Genomic DNA, 22,408 nt, shown 5'->3' on the forward strand with positions numbered 1-22,408 from the left:
GAGGAGGTATTCATAAGTTATTAGTTACCAAAGAAGAATCATTTAGCCATAATGAAAGAAGTTTATCCATTAAGGATAGGCATTGTGAAAAACCTGGAAATAATTTAAATGTTTAAGCATTTTTGCCTTATTTCCTCTTCCTGATTCATTGCCAAGCATCAGCTTAGATACCTAGAGCACCTAGTACTTGTATTTTCCTCTGGATCTCTGACCCAGGTTGTAGCAGAAAGGCTTCTCTATCATTTTATTACTACAAAGTCAAATTACTGTCCTTTCTAAAAGGAAAGCTCGATAGAATTTTTAAACATCTAAAATGGAATGATTGGTTTATTCCCCATAGAATTATTAGAGAGAGCTAGTTTTATGGTATAATGTTATAAAATAAAAGAAAATAAATTCTACAACTTTCTAACATTTATTTATGCTACCTTTTTGATATAATTTAGAAAAAATCATGCTGATGAATTTTTATGAAAGAGAATCAATATAAACTGCTAAGAAAACATCAAATTTTGTCTACTTAATGAATTTAAAGTATTATTACTTTTTGTATATTTGAATATGTGGCATGTGAATATGCGGCAAAAAACTTTTGTGTGAGCATGTGTTTTATTCTATGGGGGATAAAGGGAGGGGAAAAAAAGCAGTATTTTATGGGAATTCATTGCTTACTTTTATGTCCTTCTAATCTTATGTCAACAACTTTACACTGCCACTACATTCTGAGTTTCTCATATTTTCCAATAATCTCAAACAGAAATTGAAATATATAAATTTGTAGCCAACTTGTTGAGACTATAACATTTTAAGAGATACTTCAGAAATCATATTAGATACATTTTTTAGCAATCATAAACTATAATAATGGATTAGAGATACTTTTTTTCCTCTTTATTTTGACTTTTGTGTTTCAAGTATTTTTACTGGGTCAAGTAGAATTTAGTGGAGAGAGCAATGACTGGGTCATCAGGAGACCTGAACTCTATTTCTGCCTCTGCTACTGATTAATTATGACCTTGGGTAAGTTAATTAATTTCTATGTACCTTGACTATTTAACTATAATCACCTAAGCAATGAGGTGTGTAGATATATGGATGCTTTTAGTTTGTTTTTTATCTATAAATGAAAGTCATTTTGCATCAGTTGTAATATAAAATTACACAAATCATTTTGAAACTTTAGTAGAGCAACTATACTATTTTATCTAAACATTTTCTAGATTTCTCAAATATCGTGGTTTCTTTCATTGAGTTACAACTTATTCAAACATGTATATTGTTAAATAGAAACAATTCATCTTATCACTTGTGAAAAACTTTCTCCATTTTGTCAGCATAATGTAGAGAAGTTTTTCACATTATACATTTAAAGTAAAATATTTATGAATAACAATTTATTACAGATATATTAACATTGTGATTTTTTTTATCCTTTTGGGGGATGGGTAAGAAAAGGTAATGTACTCTGACTTTTAATGTACAACTAATTCTAGGAGGATATGCCCTCTTCCTGGGTTTCCACTCTGTTAGTCTCTGTGGCTATAGGTGAAGAGTAAAAGGGTAGAGGGTGACTTTTGTTACTGGATTTAAATAAAGTTTGCATAATGGTATAATGAACCTTTTAGGTATTGGTATATGTTAATTCATATTTGATTTTCTACAATTAGCAATAGTTTTAATTTTTATAAATAGTTTTTATGTTTTAATACATTGCCATGTTCTAATAGATTTTTTTTTATTTTACATTTCTCACTATTGAATGAATAGGCATAGCTTGGTAATGGGAATTATTCAGTGCTCTTAGTTGCTGTGAGTTGAGTATATTGAATTCTAAAGATGCATTTTCCATAACACTTATGAAAATTGTTTAGTGCAGGACTGAATTGTGTATTGTTTGATGAAACGATGAAGTATCTACCTGTCCCACTGATGCAAGAATAATATTGTGTGAGGATTTTAGTTCTGATTTCTTTTCTTTTGTGCCAAATATTCTAGTGCCAATTTTTTAGTTCTGGTGAAAGAGAGGTTGCTCTAGATGCTCAGTTTGATAGGATTTTTCAGGCTTTCAGACTATTTTCGTTAAATCTCTTGATATGTTCTTAGCTGTCAAAAAAGAGAGCTATTCTTCAGAAAGTATACCTTATCTATGTGCTTGTTTTAGTGTACATTTTGTGATAAAATTTTTTGTGAATTTTTTTGAATTTTTTTGAAAAAAATTAAAAATAAAGATCTGTTCTATAATTTGAAGGTTAGCTAAAAATTTAAATGCAATTTAAATTCAATATATTTGAGTTAGCTAAAAATTTAAATGCAATTTAAATTCAATATATTTGAGTTGGGATATATTTATTGCTCTGTATTACTGTGATGACAAGAATTGGCTGTATTGAATTGATTGATTTATTGTTCTAAATTTTAATTTGTATACAAATTCAATGAAACTAAAAAGGATGAAGAAAAATGATAAGGCCATGATTAGAGTGGGAGTGATGTTGGCAGTTGTAATATGACTTCTTTATTTTCAGTGGTCATCAATCAATCAATAAATGGCTCGTAACAAGAGTACATTCCATTTGAAATAGCAACATCTTGAACAGACTAGTGGTTGCTGGGAACAGTCTTTTGTACTAATGGTGTCTCTCCTCAGCCTCAATGTCAGAATTGGTTATTCAGAATTGTAAATTTTGGATACTCCTTTTCCTACAGTAACTTTTATCTTCTAATTCTTCTAACATTCAATAGTTTAACCAAATCTATATCAGTTCTTTCCTCTTCTTCTTTGTGTTTAGTTGATTATTTCTTCCTTACAACTGTGCACAGACTTTTCTGGCAAAACGATTTTTGGCTCTTTCCCTCAGTGTCAATTTTTACCTTCCGAGTACCTCCACTCACGCCCATCTCCTTTGTCTGTGTCTGTCCGTTACACGATGTGATCACAGAAGTAGACTCGGCAAGGAGAAGAAACCCGGGTCTATTTCTTCTCCTGCTTTATTCTTACTTGTTCACTTTTCTTTTCCTTAAGATTTTATCATAATTCATTTCACAGTTTTCTGTTTGTTTACAGGATAATCAAATGCAGTTATTCAGATTTTAATTTTAAATGTTCATAAAAATTCACGTAACTTCAAATCAGTCATATTTAAGTTATGTAAAATAATAAATTCAGTTACACCAGTCAACAATCTTTAAAATGGTTGAAGGCAATGAATAAGAAAAGATAAAAAAAAGTAAAATAGCCTCTGCCCTTAAAGAATTTATGATTTAGTGAGGAGATACTCCATGTGGACATATAGGTATATGCAAAATAGATGCAAACTGAATGACTTGGATAGGAAAGAATAATTAACAAGTAATCATTAATCATCTTTTTCTTCTCATTCAACTTATAACATTTTACTATGTAAAATTTTTGTTTCAGTTCCTGTATTTATTGAATACCCATTGTATATATTTATGTCTGAAAAAGTGTCTTCTATAGAAGATAGAGTGAATCCAGATTATGAATAATTCTGAATTTGAAAATGATTTTGAATTTGATAATTTTGAAAATGTGGTTAGAAAGGAGTGACATAATAAAAATGATCTATAAAAAATAGGAAAAGGAGTTGGCAGAGGGATCCATTGGGAAGTCTAAAACTGGAATATTTTTTAAAATAATTATATGACAATGACAAAAACTGGGGAAACTACAAGGAAAACAAGTGGAGGAAAGAACACATAAATAGGGGTAAGAAAATAAGGAGGAATATTAAAAACATGTTTTTACAATGACAAATTAGAAATAAAAGAAGGAAAGACAATGAAAGTTAAAAGGGAGGGTACTAGGTAAAACTGTGAAGCAATTGGAGTTTGTCTCTTTTTAAAAACTTGACTTTTCCTTGGTCTCTCTAGTCAAGAATGGCCGTACAATATATAATATTAATTTTGGTAAATAGCATGATAATCTCACTCGGCTAGACATGGAGTAAATAAAGATGAATGATAGGGAGTAAGGTAGAAACAGAAGATCAGAATCAGATTGGCAAGGGCTTTAAATATGAACTTTGAAGATTTTTTGAGCCTAGAATAGGACATAGTGAAACTCATATTTAAGAGTGGAAGAACTGAAAATAAAGAGACTGGTTAAAACCTTTCAAAATAATTCATCCAAGTGATTACTATTAGAACCATATTATTAGTTATTTGAATAAAGAGAAGACAGATGCCAAAAATTTTGAGCATATAGAATTGACAGAATATGACAACTGATTTAGATATAGGCAGTGAAAGAAAGAGAAAAGTCAAATAGGATTCTTGAGATTATAATCTGAAATGATAAAGACATTTTTAGTACTCTCAAAAAAAAACCCTGGGAATTTTGAGGAATTTAATTTAATGGACTTTTCCAAGGGACATAGAGTCCCAGGACATAGATACTTCCCTAAGGGAAGCAAAGATCCACTTGGGAAAGCATTAGTGCCTTCTCAGGTATTAGGGACTTAGTCTCAGCCATACTATGTATTGGTAAGTATCTTTTTTTAATGTAGGATTAAATTTTTCTACTGTCATATATACAAATATTTTTAGCATTCATTTTTTAAAAAAATCTGAGCTTCAGATTCTCTCCTTCCTCTCTGCCTAAAGCCTCCCCTGCACTGAGAATGGAAGCGTTCCAATATAAGGTATACCTATATACTTACGCAAAACATTTCCATAATAGTCATGTTGTAACAGAAAACACAGAGCTCCCCCCACCAAGAAAAAGCTCAAGAAAAAATGAAGAAATCTTTAAAAAAAGTATACTTCAATCTGCATTCAGACAGTGCCAGTTCTTTCTCTGAATGGACAGCAATTTTCATCCTTGTCTTGGATCACTGTATGACTGAGAAAAATTATTTTCCTATTTATTGCAAGATTCTCCTAATCAGCAACTCTATCTCCATTCTGCCCCACCCTCTAAACTATCTTCCACACAGCTCCCAAACCGATACCCTTGAATGACAGGTTAGATTGTCAGCCTCATGCTCAGGAAGCCCTGAGCCTTTTGCCTCTGGGCCACACTATATAGGTGCTGTGTCATTTGAACTCCAGCACAATATATCTCTGAGCTACTTTTCCAGATTGATTTCATCTTGTTTCACTGTCTCCACTTCTTGTCACTGTTCCATTGACACTCTATCTCCTGTTAATCACTACCCCAGGAGTGCTTTGCATTCTCACCTCTGTTCTTGGAATCAGTGATTTCCTCCAAGGCTCAATTCAAGTATCTGCTTCTTGAGGTGGTCCTTCCTGAGCTCTCTTGTTCTCCTAGAGGTGGCCAGATAGCGTACTGCAGTGACCTGGAGGCAGGAAGACAGAAGAGCAAAATATTTAGTGACTATGTGATCCTGGACAACTCACTTCACCTAAGTTTTCCTCAGTTTTCAACTTTAAAATGGGAATAAATAATATTACCTATCTCAAAGAGTCGTTGGGAAGAGCAAATGAGATAAAATGTGTAAAAAGCACTTTGCACAGTACAAGACACATAGTAGGCACCATACCTTCCTTCTCCTTTCTTGCCCTCCAATATGGTAAGGCGAAAAATTGGCAGGACCTTTGAGGTGGAAGATGGAGCCTCCAATGTTCACAAGGCACATGGTAGAGTATCACCAGAGACCCAAAGTACCCAAGGATGATAACTGACAGGACCATGCTAGAGGGGAAGCCCCCCATGCATTTTAGCCCCCTGTACAAAAGCTTAGCTCATTTTTCCTTTATTAGGACTTGTTGGGAAAATTTGGAAAACAAATCTCCTTTGTCAAGTTATACAGACATGAAAAATCCTCCCAAAAATGTAATAGAGCCATATCTAGCCACAGACAGATTGATTTTGATAGAAAGCACGGGATAACATTTTGGGCCTTCTTCAAAACCCACCCTCATTTAATAGTAGGACATGTTCCAGAAGTCATTGTGTCTCCATTTCCATTTGGATGTTGTGCTTTCATCTTGTACTTGCATCTCTAAACACCTGAGCCTGGACATTAATGACTGCATTTATTGTCCATTAATGTTAATGTGCATATTAATGAATCTCATTCCCAAATGGGAACCTAAGGGAGGTGCCTGTGATCTCCTTACAGACCTTAGCTGACCACCACATATTCCTTATCTTCCATACCTGTCCTCTGTTAGTCCCAATATAGTTAACACTAAGGCACTCACTGTGAGAAATTATATACTTGAGCGTATAATTTCTCTTTTTTCCCTCAGTTAATCTGGTTGAAATCCATTATCAACCAGAAATTTGGGATTCTGAGTGAACTAGGAATTCTGAAATCTTGATGCCAAATTAATTGTAACATCTTGGGGGAAATTGACATGACTTCCTTTTTTCCCCTCACTTCTCTCTCTCTCTCTCTCTCTCTCTCTCTCTCTCTCTCTCTCTCTCTTTTAATTTTATAATAACTTTTTTATTGAAGAACCCATGCTAGGGGAATTTTTTTTTACAACATTGTCCCTTGCACTCGCTTCTGTTCCGATTTTTCCCCTCCACCCCTCCCCTAGATGGCAAGCAGTCCTATATATGTTAAATATGTTGCAGTATATCCTAGATACAATATATGTTTGCAGAACCAAACAGTTCTCTTCTTGCACAGGGAGAATTGGATTCAGAAGGTATAAATAACCCGAGAAGAAAAACAGAAATGCAAGCAGTTTATATTCATTTCCCAGTGTTCTTTTTTTGGGTGTAGCTGCTTCTGTCCATCCTTTATCAATTGAAATTGAGTTAGGTCTCTTTGTCAAAGAAATCCACTTCCATCAGAATACATCCTCATACAGTATCGTTGTTGAAGTGTATAATGATCTCCTGGTTCTGCTCATTTCACTCAGCATCAGTTCATGTAAGTCTCTCTAAGCCTCTCTGTATTCATCCTGCTGGTCATTTCTTATAGAACAATAATATTCTATAACATTCATATACCACAATTTACACAACCATTCTCCAATTGATGGGCATCCATTCATTTTCCAGTTTCTAGCCACTACAAACAGGGCTGCCACAAACATTTTGGCACATACAGGTCCCTTTCCCTTCTTTAGTATTTCTTTGGGGTATAAGCCCAGAAGTAACACTGCTGGATCAAAGGGTATGCACAGTTTGATAGCTTTTTGGGCATAATTCCAGATTGTTCTCCAGAATGGTTGGATTCATTCACAACTCCACCAATAATGTATCAGTGTCCCAGTTTTCCCACATCCCCTCCAACATTTATCATTATTTTTTCCTGTCATCTTAGCCAATCTGACAGGTGTGTAGTGGTATCTCAGAGTTGTCTTAATTTGCATTTCTCTGATCAGTAGTGATTTGGAACACTTTCATATAGTGGTAATAGTTTCAATTTCATCATCTGAAAATTGTTCATATCCTTTGACCATTTATCAATTGGAGAATGGCTTGATTTCTTATAAATTTGAGTCAATTCTCTATTTATTTTGGAAATGAGACCTTTATCAGAACCTTTAACTGTGAAGATGTTTTCCCAGTTTGTTGCTTCCCTTCTAATCTTGTTTGCATTAGTTTTGTTTGTACAAAGGCTTTTTGATTTGATATAATCAAAATTTTCTATTTTGTGATCAGTAATGGTCTCTAGTTCATCTTTGGTCACAAATTTCTTTCTCCTCCACAAGTCTGAGAGATAAACTATCCTATGTTCCTCTAATTTATTTATAATCTCGTTCTTTATGCCTAGGTCATGGACCCATTTTGATCTTATCTTGGTATGTGGTGTTAAGTGTGGGTCCATGCCTAATTTCTGCCATACTAATTTCCAATTATCCCAGCAGTTTTTATCAAATAATGAATTCTTATCTCAAAAGTTAGGATCTTTGGGTTTGTCAAATACTAGATTGCTATAGTTGACTACTCTGTCTTGTGAACCTAACCTATTCCACTGATCAACTAATCTATTTCTTAGCCAATACCAAATGGTTTTGGTGACTGCTGCTTTATAATATAATTTTAGATCAGGTACAGCTAAGCCACCTTCATTTGATTTTTTTTTCATTAATTCCCTTGAGATTCTCGACTTTTTATTGTTCCATATGAATTTTGTTGTTATTTTTTCTAGATCATTATTCCCCTCACTTTTCACTCAAGATGTCATTTAAGATTAATGATGAAGACATGTTTTTCTCATAGCTTTAATTCTGCACCCAGCTTGATCACTAATGCAATACTAGAGAAACATGAGGAATTAACTAGCCTTAATTACTTTGGAAATTCTGCATGGGAATCAAGTGCATCACTGAAATAACAAATAATAGAGAGGTGCACATTGGGCGGGAAAAGTTCATTCCTGTTACAGTGAAATGATAATATTCTCCCAAATATGAACACTGAGTTGACTTCACATATTCATACTCCAAACATATGTCCAAAGACGATGGGCCACCAGAATCTCTCTTCTATGACAGATGATAATGTCAGAGCTTTGCATGGATCAAGGAGCAGCACAAAGAGATTCCAAGCATAAAGCCTCAAAGCTGTATCCTTTTTTTATTATCCAGAAGAAGCCAGTGTCTCTAGTATATAAGTCTCTAAAATAAAAACATCCAGACATCAAATAGACCTCTTCAGTACTGGAAAAGGCTCATTATCACTTTGACTTTTCTACCAGAGGCCTTCAATGAAAACTTCTGGGGCTCAAGCAGATTTGTAGGGTGTCTCTCTATAGAAAGCCTTCACCATTAAGGTAGTTTCTGATGTTTAAAGTTATCGCAGTATTGAAGATCAGGAATTCACCCAACTTTAACACAATGACTTCAGAGACTTGTGAAAAAAGATAAAAAGACTCCACCAGGATGGAGTCACATGACCATTATGTGTCAGAGGCGGTCTTTGCCCTCAGGTTTTCCTTTCAGTCCAATACACTGGATAAAGGGTGTACTTTCTATCCAACCTTTCAGGATTGTCTTTTGGTTTTATGGAAATGATTCCATATTTCTTAGAATGATTATTTCTCATGAACAAAAAATTAAAATTTTTCCAGTCTGAGAAGAAAGAAAATGTCCAGGATGCACTGTGGGACAGAGAGCACTTCTCAGAGAAAAACATTTTTGAAGATGTCTCTATTGTACCTGTATTGTTCCATTTTACTTCTCTTGTCTATTAAAGAATGTAAACAAGAAAAAACCCAGGGTGTTAAAAAACTCTCAGCTGGATATTCTCTCCTTGCAGCAACCCCCTTAACTATCAATGCTTCACCCCCATGATTGTCTCATCGGTGACAGCTCTTTTTAGATATTCTTTCCTTCATCCCAAAGGGAAATTGACTTTGAAAGACTCGAAAGCAGTTTCATTAATACGTGAGCCCACTAAGCAAATAAAGCACAAAAAATACTATCAATCATCTGTCTTCAGTCACATGGGGTCAGTGAGATGCTCCCAGACTGATGCCCTAGGGAGCTTCTATTCATTTAAAAAAAATTTATTATACCTTTTTATTTACAAGATATATGCATGGGTAAATTTTCAGCATTGACCCTTGCAAAACTTTCTGTTCCAACTTTTCTCCTCCTTCTCCCCATTCCGTCCCCCAGATGGTAGGTAGACCAATACATGTTAAATATGTTAAAGTATATGTTAAAAACAATATATGTATACATATCTATACAATTATTTTGCTGCACAAGAAGAATCAGACTTTGAAATAAGGTGAAAATAACCTGTGAAGGAAATAAAAAATGCAAGCAGACAAAAACACAGGGAGTAGAAATGCTGTGTAGTGGTTCACACTCATTTCCCAGAGTTCTTTCGCTGGGTGTAGCTGGTTCTCTTCATTCTTGAACAAATGGAACTGATTTGGTTCATCTCATTGTTGAAGAGGGCCATGTCCATCAGAATTGATCATCATGTAGTATTGTTTTTGAAGTATATGATGATCTCCTGCTCCTGCTCACTTCCCTCAGCATCAGTTCCTGTAAGTCTCTCCAGGCCTCTCTGAAATCCTCCTGCTGGTCATTTCTTACAGAACAATAATATTCCATAACCTTCATATACCACAATTTATTCAGCCATTCTCCAATTGATGGGCATCCACTCAGTTTCCAGTTTCTGGCCACTACAAAGAGGGCTGCCCCAAACATTCTTGCACATACAGGTCCCTTTTCCTTCTTTAAGATCTCTTTGGGATAGAAGCCCAGTAGAAACAGTGCTGGATCAAAGAGTATGCAGAGTTTGATAACTTTTTGCACATAGTTCCAAATTGCTCTCCAGAATGGCTGGATGAATTCACAGTTCCACCAACAGTGTATCAGTGTCCCAGTTTAGGGAGCTTCTATTCATAGGATGGTGTGTCCTCTGGCATGCTGCTTTCACACAGTATTATTGCATTTCTACTCAGGAATAAACTGAATTTTCACCGTAGTTGCTTTACCTATGCATCAAACGAGATGTCATTTGTGTGTGAGAGCCAATAATGGATCTCCCCAAGCCAGGACTGTCCTCCCTGTACCAGTCTGCATTCTAGCATAAGGTCCCTTCCACACCTGACCATTTTTCCCTAGACTTTGCTGAAGTACAAATGAGCTCAGACTTTTAAGACTGGATTAAGGTGATGCTTTTTAATTTGAATTATGAGGGAATCTGCAACTCACTTGGAAAGTGGAACAGAAAAAGCCATCAGGAGCATAGGCTCATACATTCCCCAGATTGGCATTTAACGTCTGCTACAATCTGGCTCCCACCTGCCTTTGCATTCTTAACTTCAACTTATTCCTTTTCACACACTATTGCAATGGTCCCATAATTGCTAATCTTGTCTCTTCTCCAACCCATCCTCCACACAGCTACCCATATAAGCCTATTTTTAGAGTGGAAAAGGATCTTAAGGGTGCCTGAGTCCAAACTTCTCATTTTCTAGATGTGGAAACTGAGGCTCAGAAATCTTCAGTGACTTATAGAGAGTCACACAGTTGATGACTGATAAGGAATTCAGAGCTAGAGATTTCAGCTTCCAAGTGTGAGTCTATCTCCTATGCAACACTCTCTTTTCTTCCCCAATTCCAAAATCATCAGTTTGGGATGCTTTGGGAACAAATATAAAATGCTCAGCTTGGCATTTCAAAGCTTTCATAGTCTAGCTCCAGCCTGATTCCCATATTCTTTCTCTATGCATATTCTCTGTTCAACCGTATAAGAAAGCACATTAAGGCAATTTCAAGCGAGAAAGAACTAGGAAAGGCTCATCTTAGGGGTGGTAGCCAAGGTTTACCTTGACAAAAACTGGGGATTCTACAAGTAGAGGTGGCAGAGGCATTCTGTCAGTGGTGGGGGACAAGGGAAGAACCGCTGCTTACAAGCATGATGGGAGGACAAGAAATGGGGAATATGGGGTGTTTCTAGTCCCCAGTCAGCATTCAGATTTCTTTTCCTCTAGAGTGAAACTGCAAGTACAGGGGAAAAGAGAGTAGATCCTTTCTCCACACTGGCTATTTGCCTCATGATTCCGCAGGATTTGCCTGGAAGCTTATGGTAAGCTAGGCTGACTCAGTTAAACGTAGCCGGAAAGTAAGGCATGGCGTTCAGAAGCTATCTTACTTTTACGGACACACATGTGTTGAACTATTGAACTATTGAACTAGGAGCTTGTGGAATTCTTTTAATTCTTCATATCCACTTTACCTTCCCAATCGTAGACTGAGGGAAAAATGAGACAATGTGGGTAAAATGCCATGTGTATCATTTTATATTTGTTGTCATCATTGTTAGTATTGCTAGGACCTATAAAGCAGAGGCTGCCTTACATGTGTCCACCTTCCTAATTTCCCTCCCATTCTATGTTTAGTGTGGTATTAGTTGTTCAGTGAACGTTCACTTTTGATGGGCTCCCATTGATCCCTTTTTATTTGCGACGCGGCTCCATGTACCAGGGCTTCCCATCGGACGATCCGTGACTTTTATAATGATGTGTCCCTCCCCAGAATATTTGGGCTCAGTACATTCCAGATCCAGGGGACCTGGCGACCTTTCCATTGTATGTATCCTTCACAAAGAGCTTTTGCGGGCCCACTCTGTGCTGCTGGAAGCTGCCGGTTCAGGACAGACTTACACTAAATCAGGATTGACCCGGGCCTACTCTCCTAGCCCCCGCTCTTCTCTCAGTCCCCAAACACAAGGGATGACTTTTTAATTAGGACTCTTTCAAAGAAGATGTGTGTATATGTGTGTTTGAAATAAATGTGATTATGCAAAGGACCTGTGCCTTCCTTATTGTAGGACATCTTCAGGATCTCCTCCAATTAATGCAGATTTTAGGCAGTAAAAGAAACTTTTAAGAATCATTTGAGACTCAGGCTTGTTCTAGGTCTTGGTTCCCTAGTTAGGCATAATGAAAACCAAGTTTTCATGATCCCCAAACTTTAGCCACTATTTCACGCTGCTTCTCCAAAAATGAAAAACCCACTCTGAATATACTCAAATCCTCCAGCACATCTCTGATCTCATTTATGTGGCTGTGCCTTCCAGTGATACAGGTTTCAACCCATCTCTTCCTTTTCTTCTTTTGTGACTCTTGTCTGTGTTCTCCCATAAATTGCTGATGGGAGGCACCTTCTTCATGTTCTGTTTCATTAACTATACAATGGTGCATGTGGTGATCCTTTGTTCTCAGTATGGGACCCGTCTGGTTTTTTTAAGCTCTTTTGTTTCTTTGATGATCTCCTTTACACTAATTCTATTTTGTGAAGTCTAATTAATGAAAGAAAATTGGTGACTCCCTCCAAATGGTGCAAGTACTGTTCCTCCACACAGACAGAATGTATGTTGAGTTTGCTTAATGTTCCATTTTCTTCAGCCAGTTAGGTGAACACTACATGACCAAAGGAGTTTTCCCCATGACTTTGTCAACAGAGCCAAACTGTTGGCAAGGTTCACTTGAGCAGCATTTCCTTGTGGTGTTCTCTTCTTTAAAATATAATGGTTCTCTCTGGGAGCAGGTTTCTTGGGGAAGTTTTCTGGAGGCAGTCTTAGATTCAGTTAAAAGTAATAATCACTCCAAATACAGCCAGCTGATAAAATCCAAATGTTTATTTTCTCCCTTTGCCTCTGCTTTCTTTAGCCTCCGGCCAGCACAAAGATGGAAGATGGAATGAATCTGACTCCCCTCCAAGAGTGGGCTTGTGGGCTTCTGTATCTCCCAGAGTGCTCTCTGGCCCTGAGAGCTTCTTGCTTATATGCTGTTCACTGAGTACACACCAATCATTATATCACTAGGAAACCATTATTTGTTGTAGGATTAAATCAATTCTAAACTAGATTTAAACATTGTCTCCTCAATTCCACTTAGTACCTTGTTTCAAGTTCTGGCCCATAACATCTCCTTGTAGGATCAGATCAATCATAGTGAACTATGCAAAATTAGATAATTATTGTCTCTATCAACTCTAATGAGTTAACACTTTGTAAGGATTCCAACATTTCCTGTTGCTTAGAATGTCACAGTTCACCAGCAGAATAGATGCATTTATTCATCTCTTGAATTTGCTAGGATTAGGACTCCCCAGGGCATGGGGCCAACATTCTCTTTCTTTTCCTGTGTGCACTACTGGTGACAATTTGATTGCTACACAGGTATTTGGGTTTGTGATCACTTCTCTCCATCCCATTTATGCCGTGGATGAAGATTCTGAACAAAGTCAGCTAGGATCAGCATTTGTTTTTCTTGCTAGTTAAGCTTATCCCTTACCTGAAGAAATATCCTCCACTATTTGGGCAGTGTGGCCCATCACAGTAAAAAACCCTGACAGTGAAGACGTTTTTCTCATTATAAAGCCCTTTGTAATGCTATCTCTCAAGTGGGAAATAAATCTTGATCCCTGAGTCCTTCTTGAACGTCAATCCCAGAAGCACAGGACTCATGAAATAATGTTTAATCAATCAAGGAGTGCCTATTAGTATTTTTATTTCCTGTCTTGCTCATATCAGACAGTAGTCTTATAAGTTTTCTTTATAGAATGTTTCCCAGGGGTCTTTTGGGTTTTGTGTGCTGCCCACAACATGAGGTAGCCCTGCTTCCAATCTCCAAAGGCCATTTTCATTCCCTGTCTTGCCTACATCATATAGTAGTCTAACTGGTTTTCTTTATTGGCAGGTTCCCAGGGGTCTTTTGGATTTCATGTCCTGCCCACTTTAGGGGGTAGCCCTGGTTTCCATTCTCCAGAGTCATTTTTATTTGGTGTCTTGCTTATATCAGCCAGTAGTCTTGCTGGATTCCTTGATTGGCAGTTTCCCAGGGGTCTATTGGGTTTGGCTTGCTGCCCACATCAAGGAGTAGCTCTGGTTTCCAATGTCCAAAAGCCCCTTTTATTTGGTGTCTTGCTCATATCAGTCAGTAGTCTTGCTGGATTCCTTGATTGCCATTTCCCCCAAAGCCTTTTGGGTTTCATGTGCTGCCCCCATTAGGGGGTAGCCCTTTTGTCCAATCTTCAAAGGCCATTTTCACTTCCTGTCTTGCCCATATCAGACAGTAGTCTTGCTGGTTTTCTTTAGTGGCAGTTTCCCAAGGGTCCCGTGGGTTTGCTGTGCTGCCCACAGAACGTGGTAGCCCTGGTTTCCACAGCAGGGGCTAGCTCTGGTTGCCATTACCCTTTTTATTTGGTGTCTTGCTTATAGCAAGAGGTTGCCTTGGTTGCCTTATGCAACAATCCCTTCTTGTTGGTGTCTTGCTCATATCAGGCAGTAGTCTGGCAGGTATCCTGGATTGGCAGTTTCCCAGGGGTCCCTTGGGATTGGTGTGCTGCTCACAGTAGGTGTAATGTAGAGGGCTGAAACGGTGAAAAGGTGTGCTTGAATAAGACAGCAGAGTACTTGATGCCATTATCTATTTGCTGTGAGGTAAGGGCTCTAAAAGCATATACTTAGAGGATCCGGTAAGGTGATGGCTCTCCTTATGATTGGTACTTGCTGAATGTTTTGTGGTGAGATAATAGTAGGCAAGGGTTGGTGGGCTGAGGGAGAGAGGTCAGGGTCACATGGCTGCGGGACGAGGAGGAGAGAGGCTGGAGACTCTGGACTCCAGAATCCAGGATACATCTTTGGCAAGCTGAGTGGCAGTTTGCCTGCTGCTTCCACTTCTCCCCCTAAAGACCAAGGACTTTGATTGCTCCTGACTCTGACTGATCCTGAGGCCCTCCAGGGAGCTAGCTCAGACTTTATACTTAATTGTTTTCAATTATTGCATCTCTAGAAGCTATAATTAATTTCCCCATGCCTAAACCTTCCAAATCAATTGTTCACTCTGAAAAAACAGTATACAAGCATGGCTTCCTTCCCAGCTTAAACATCTTTGTTGCCCGCTAAATATACATCTTTGTATTAAGAACCATAATTGTGGAAATATGTTCTTAGGAACTGGAAACCAGATTCTAAAGCTAAACTAATTTTTGTTGGCTCCCTTCCCTTCCATTCTCAACCTCCTATTCTAAAAGAGATTGTGTTTATAATAGGAAGAAATACTTTATTAAGTAGAGTAATTGTAAAATAGGGATTTTATGTTCTGCAAGTGACGATTCCTGATTTTGAAAAAGTTAAACTGAGAGTCAGAGAGTAACTTTACCTTTCCCTTGAAAATATTTTTACAAAAAATGTGCATTCTATTTATGGCTGTCGAATAACTGGTGTGAACATGATGTTCCTAGCACAGCACAGAGAATGCGTACAGGGAAGCTCGAGGAGGATCCAGCGGAATACCATGTACCTTGCTAAATGGCTCCTGCACAAGATGTGCTTCTTTGATAGACTGCTTGCTCTTCCTTAGCACACTATTGATTTCTTCTCCCACCCTCTTTCTCTCTCTCTCTAGTCTACTGGAGCCTTGGAGAGCTGGACATGTTTGCAAGGAGTCTAACCCAAGTTCTTGTGTGAGGTAAGCATGTACTGTTTTGTTTGCTGCCTCGGAATACCTGGAGGGGAAAGGGTCCTTTTGGGGAGAAGTTTTAGAATGGCAAAGGAAAAGAGGAAGAAGCTGTTGCTAGTCTTCTCCACATAGGATGTGGCTGGGAGGGTCTGTATACAAGTTCATCCTGGGCTTGGAAGTGAAGGAGTCATGGCAGAATGGAGGGTTGTCTCCTCACATTCCCATGGAGGTTGATAGCTGTCTGGGTTCTGTTTTCTCTTCCTTCTTCCAAAGGCAAGAAACAGGGAACCAGTGGATAGGACTGCTTGTTTTCTTAGCCAATCTGAGGGGGGTGTAGTGGTACCTCAGAGTTGTCTCAGTTTGCATTTCTTTGATCCATAGAGATTTAGAGCATTTTTTCATATGACTAGAAATGGTTTTAATTTCTTCATCAGCAAATGGTCTATTCATATCATTTGACCATTTATCTCTTGGAAAATGGCTTGTCTTCTTATCACTTTGAATCAATTCTCTATATATTTTAGAATTGAGACATTTATCAGAACCCTTTTCCCCAGTTTTTCTGTTGCCATCCTCATTTTGTCTGGATTGGTTTTGATTGTACAAATGCTTTTTAATTTAATACAATCCAAATTATCCATTTTGTCTTTCATAATGTTCTCTTGTTCTTCTTTGATTATAAGTTGCTTCCTTCTCCACCGGTTGGAGAAGTAGACTATCCCTTGTTTTCTTAATTTGCTTATAGTATCACCCTTTAGGTGTACATCATGAACCCATTTCAACCTTTTCTTGATATCGGATGTTAGGTCTTTGTCAGTGATAAGTTTCTGGCATACGATTTTTCCAATTTTCCGAGCAATTTTTGTGAAATAGTGAACTCTTATCACAGAACCTGAGGTCTTTGAGTTCGTTAAACATGAGATTATTATAGTCATTGCCTAATGTGTCTTATGAACCTAACCCAATCCACTGATGAACTTCTCTGTTTCTTAGCCAGTACCAAGGTTTTGATGACTGCTCTTTTTTAATACAGTTTTGGGTCTGGTACAGCTAGGCCACCTTCCTTTGCAATTTTTTCATCAATTCCCAGAAATTCTTGTTCTTCCAGATGAGCTTTGTGATTTTTTTCTGACTCTGTAAAGTAATTTCTTGACAGTTTGGTTGGTATGGCACTAAGTAAGTTGATTAATTTTGGGAGAATTGCCTTTGTTCTTAAACTTGCTCTTCCTACCCATGAGCACTTGGTATTCTTCCCATTGTTTAGATCTAACTTTATTGTGTGGAAAGCATTTTGTAATTGTGTTCCTATACTTCTGGATCTTGTTTGGCAGGTAAAATCCCACATATTTTATATCATCTACAGTGACTTTAAATAGGATTTCTCTTTGTATATCTTACTGCTGGACTTTGTTGGTGACATAGAAATGCTGATGATTTACATGGATTCATTTTGCATCCTGCAATTTTGCTGACGTTTATAGTTAGTAATCTTTTTTTATTTAATTCTCTAGGATTCTCCGAGCACACCTTCAAGCCATCTTTTCGTTTCATGGCATAATTTTGTTTCCTCATTACCTGCTCTAATTCCTTTAATTTCTTTTTCTTCTCTTATTGCTAAAGCTAACGTTTCAAATACAGTATTGAATAGTAATAGTGATAGTGGGCAACCCAGAGTCTTGATTTCATGTGGTTTTCAAGGGAAACTGGGAAAGCTCCAGTGAATTCCCAGCTTCACTCTGCCATGCTGCAGTTCTCTGGGTAACTGAGAGCTGTTTGTTCATGCTAGCTTCGTCTGAGGCCAAATGGGAGCAAAGGAAGGAGTCGAATGCCTTCTCTGTGCCCACTGCCTTCCCCTTCCTGGTCCTGCCCCTGATGCCTTGGAGATAGGGAAAAGAGGTCTAACAGTTCTACTTATGTCCAGTATGTATCTTCCTTTTTTACTGCCTCAGTTACACTGGAGGGGAAAGAATGATATCAGGGAGCTGATCCTCTTCTCTTCTTTCTCTTGATTGTAGTAAGTCTCCATGGGATCTAATTTATCCCATTATAGCTCCCTTTTCTTCTTTTCCCAATACAATCCTTTTTCAACCTATAAATGCTTTTTTCCTTTCATATCATCACATTAGATGCAATTTCTTTTTTTTCTTCTATTTTTTTTCTTAAAGTTTTTTTTATTATTCAAAACATATGCATGGACAATTCTGCAACATTAGCCCTTGCAAAACCTTGTGTTCCACTTTCCCACTTCCCTCCTCTAGATGGCAAGTAGTCCAATAGATGTTAAACATGGTAAAAATATATGTTTAATCCAATCTATGCATACACATTTATACAATTATCTTGCTGTACAAGAAAAATCAAATCAAACCGGAACAAAAAGATGAAGAAAACAAAATGTAAGCAAACAACAACAAACAGAGTGAGAATTCTTTGTTGTGCACCAACCTCAGTTCCCACAGTCCTCTCTCTGGGTGGAGATGGCTATTAATTTATTAGATTTTTATTGATTTTGTAATTAATGTATTAATCTATCAGTTTAATGATAAATTTAGTAAATTGATTGTTAGTTTCATTGATAATTAAATTAATATGATTGATTTTTATTTATTAATTTTATTAGTTTAGTATTTTTAATGCTAGAACTCCCCGTAGTATATATGTCTTTTAATCCCTAGCCTGCCTTTTCATGTTGTACGATTCCAGAAGCGGCAGAGCTTCTTTACCCCCACACCTGACACAATAGGAACAGGTATATGGGGACTGGATCCATCAATATTTGTTGAAGTGAATTATAATCTCATTGCCTCCGAGATCTTAAAAGAGAGACGACACTGAATGTCATGTGCATCATCAGCTTCATTGCACAGATATGGCGACTGAGGCCTTCTTAGTTTTAGTGAATTAAATTATAGAAGATCACTGGCTGTAGAGTGGGAAAAGATGCCGGGATCACTATTTAGAACTGGAAGTGACTCTAGCGGTCTAGATGGACACTTTTAAGCATGATTTTGCCTTTTGCTGCTCCTGTATCATCCCAGTTGGTAGAAGCCTTTCCTTCCTGGACCGAGAAGGCTCAGGAGGTATCACAATGCTTACTAAAAAGGCCCATACCTCATTTTGGCCTACCTAGCTCCTTACAGAGTGACAATGGGCCGGCCTTTCCTTCCCAGCCAAAGCACTCAAAATCCCCTAGCACCTGCACTCTGCTTGGTGTCCTCAGGTTTCTTCTGGGAAGGTGGAGAAAATGAACCCCACTCTCAAGCGAGTCCTCACTAAACTGTGCTTAGAGACTGGAGAGCAACGGATAAGGAATCTCCCATTAGGATTGCTTAGAGTCTGAATCACCCCTTGGAAGAACATTAAGCTGAGCCCTTTTGAACTCCTGTATGGACAGCCTTTTCTGACTACTGGTATTCCTGTAGATCCAGAACAGCATCGGGTCCCTCAGTTTGCCACACAGCTCGGTGCAGTTCAGAAGGCCCTCTCTGAATACGCAAACGAGCATCTTCCTCAACCTACAGATGCTCATGCTCAGATCGCCTCTCCTGTAAATCCTGGGGACATGGTGTACTTAAAAACCTGGAAGTCCCAGGGGTCTGACCCTCTGGGTGTAAAGGGCCAAGGCCCATACAAGAGCTTGTTCTGACCACTCGAACATCAGTCAGACTGGAAGGGGCCCCCAGCTGGCCTTATATTTCTAGGATTCAAAATGCTGCTTATTACCTCTCTTTCAGGTACCTCAGGATATGCCTGTAAGCCCGACCTGAAGTTTCTCTTCCACCAGAAGTCTGAAAAAACTCTGGAGAAAGAAGGGTGAAATCATCTGTCTCTCTCTCCCTCTAATCTCCTTCCTTCCCTTATCGCCATGAGGACTCTACTCCTGATACTCTCTCTCCAGCTTTGCTTGTCTTACTCTGTGGGCCCTCGCCAGTGGGGAGACAACTTCCCGGTCAGGCTAGGGAACTCTGAGGGTAATGGGGGTGTCCAGGATTGTTGGGTGTGCCACCAACACCCGCAAGGCGGCCCACAGGTGCGGCCTAATGCATTCTTTGCAAAGGCCCCATTCCCACGGGTCACTATCTCGTCCCTGGACGCCACTCCATTTGTACTAGCCACCCCCCAGGGGAACTCCTCTGACCCGACTGCCCCCTGCTTTCTGGCTGGGAAAGATCTCCTATTTACACATCACCACAACACAGAGACAGTGGTTGTCACCGTGGCCCATAATGGCCACGTTGACATCCCTGATGTGGGGACACTGACTTGTACCACCGATACTGGGAGTGCAAGTGAGTGTGACCTCTCTGGAGCCTGCCGCAATTTCACCTCGGCGACTTGTACCAGCTGCATAGGTGGGTCTCAGGCTAGATGCACCTATGACTATGGGCCTCCCCAAAGAGTAACTGTGGGGTATCCGTTCCGGGCTTATCCTGGCAAACTCACCCACAATGCTTCTGCAGCACCTTCCTTGAAGCTTCTTCACAATCTCCTGAAAACTAACATTGGGATCGATAGAATGTCATGTAACTACAGTCATCCTTGGGGACGAGCAACCAGGAGACGGCTACAGAAGCTGACCTCAGGCACCCTCTGTGCGCCAAAGGGATATGCTTTTCTCTGCAAAGTAAATGCTCCTTTCTATGTCAATATTTCCAAGGTTCCTGTTAAGAGGAATGCCTCTGATTGGGACCCTCCCCCACCCGTAATTCTCTCCACCCGTTGCTTAACACCTTTCAAGCACTATGGAGCCTGCACTCTGGGCCACTTAAGGGCTCCTTTCACTGTATATAATGCTAGAACCTCAGACACAGCCCCCACCCCTTCAAGGAGACAGAAGCGAGGATTTTGGGAAAAAGTTCTTCGGTTCTTAAGGGAAGGCTCGGCAAAGCTCGTTCCCTGGTCGGAATACTTTGAACAGGAGGACTTTCTTGCCAACCTTACTGCCGCAATGCACCACCAGGCCAACACATCCTAGGGAAAGCTGTTGGATATTTCTGAGAGACTCCTTACCCCCACCCCCAGTCTTCCTCTGGGTGGGGTTCCTGGCTATGGTCTCTACTAACTACTATACTAACTCACTCCTAATGATTATTTTTTTTACTCATATCAGGCTCCTGCATTTTCAAACTGCTCTTGAGATTTTTTCCCTCCAGGCGCCAAGCTAGGACTTTTCAACTGCTCCTTCAGCATGGAGATTGTGGGACGACCGACTGGGACACACAACACCCCTTGGATGCTGATGCGCCTTCAGCTCCCTCCTGGCACGAACCCCCAGGGAACTTAGGGCTATCTCGGCAACCCTTGTCAGCTTGAAGCAATTACAGAAGAATGAGACCTTCGCCCCTTTACCCTAAATGAATTTGAGGGGGACTGCTTGAGGGGGGGAAATGATGGGGGTGAACCTAAAACTAGATTTGGAGTCTGGGAAAAAGCCTACTTTCCCAGACAAGTCCTTCCCGAGTTAAGCATCATCCTCATTCAATTGGAGATCTTGGTCAGATCATCCTCCATTGATCTTTTGGGCGTTTCCCCGATCCCCTTCAGGAAATTCCAGACTCTGGGACAAAAGCCTTCAAAATGATTTCATACATCATTTTCATACGTCAAAGATTTACACATAAAACAGGGGTCTATTTACACACTCTTTGTAAACTTCCTCATGAGAGAGCTTCTTAGTGAACAATAAAACTTTCTTTTTTGCCACAGATTTCAGGGTTCTAGAATTCTTTCCCATGTGGACCTGCCTCTCCGAGCAGAGGGGATCGTTCCCCCCTCTTCCCGCACCTCAACATAAAGGCGCTTTTCAACATTCATTTTAAGTTCCCAATTTTTCACTCCTCCCCCACCAAGCAGCCAACCAATAGAGGCTCTACATGTACAATCATGGGAAATGTATTTCCATATGAGTCTTGTGAAAGAAGAATCCGAATAAAAGGGGGAACTCCGTAGAAATAAAGAAAAACAATAAACAACCAAAAAAGCAAATAACATGCTGTGAGCCACATTTTCCCTCCACATCAGAGAACCGAACTACAGGGCGCAGAGAAAAGGTGGGTGTCTCCAGACATAATGTTCTATTGGGAACCTATCGAGGCTTTCTGAACGTGGACGTGCGTTATCTCAGATGTTCCGTGCTGTCTGCCATCTACCTGGCAGTATTTTCTGTTGTTTCCCGTTCCATTTTGTATTTCAGTCTGAAATAAGTGAATCACAAAGCCACAATCACCAAAGCAAACAAAGGAAGGTAGAGGGAAGATGGGCAAGGACTGGCCTGGGCCCCCGGATTCAATCCAGCTGCGGCTCCTCCCATAATTCCTTTCAGTAGTGGGTGCCATACCCAAGACTCAGTTTTCAGAGGGGGGAGAATTCAGCCAATTCAAGCGAAAGAATAAGCGGAGCACAATCCCACGAGAAAGTAGCTGTGGAGGGCAAGTGGAGGAAGGAGACCCTCCCCTGCTACCTCTCCAATTGGATTTCTAAAGTCCAGACAAACAAAACAGGTGCCCACGGGCCTTGTGCAGTTCTGGAAA

General features: G+C 39.2%; 1 protein-coding gene across 2 annotated transcripts in view; it reads left to right on the top strand.

The window, feature by feature from the left end:
• Positions 1-21,585, top strand: part of LOC127542419 (uncharacterized) — a 44,927-nt gene extending 23,342 nt beyond the window's left edge. The window contains exons 1-2 of one of the 2 annotated variants that reach the window (XM_051967989.1): positions 15,773-15,887; positions 19,613-21,585. In XM_051967989.1, coding sequence (XP_051823949.1) covers positions 19,744-20,853 — 1,110 coding nt within the window. In that variant the 5' untranslated portion in view covers positions 15,773-15,887; positions 19,613-19,743 and the 3' untranslated portion in view covers positions 20,854-21,585. Of the gene's footprint in view, positions 1-15,772; positions 15,888-19,612 lie in introns of those variants that run through there. The other variant, XM_051967990.1, reaches the window with a different exon arrangement.
• The last annotated feature ends 823 nt before the right edge of the window (positions 21,586-22,408 follow it).

This window comes from Antechinus flavipes, chromosome X (assembly GCF_016432865.1).
Source record: "Antechinus flavipes isolate AdamAnt ecotype Samford, QLD, Australia chromosome X, AdamAnt_v2, whole genome shotgun sequence".
In the NCBI taxonomy this organism is placed as follows: Eukaryota; Metazoa; Chordata; class Mammalia; order Dasyuromorphia; family Dasyuridae; genus Antechinus; species Antechinus flavipes.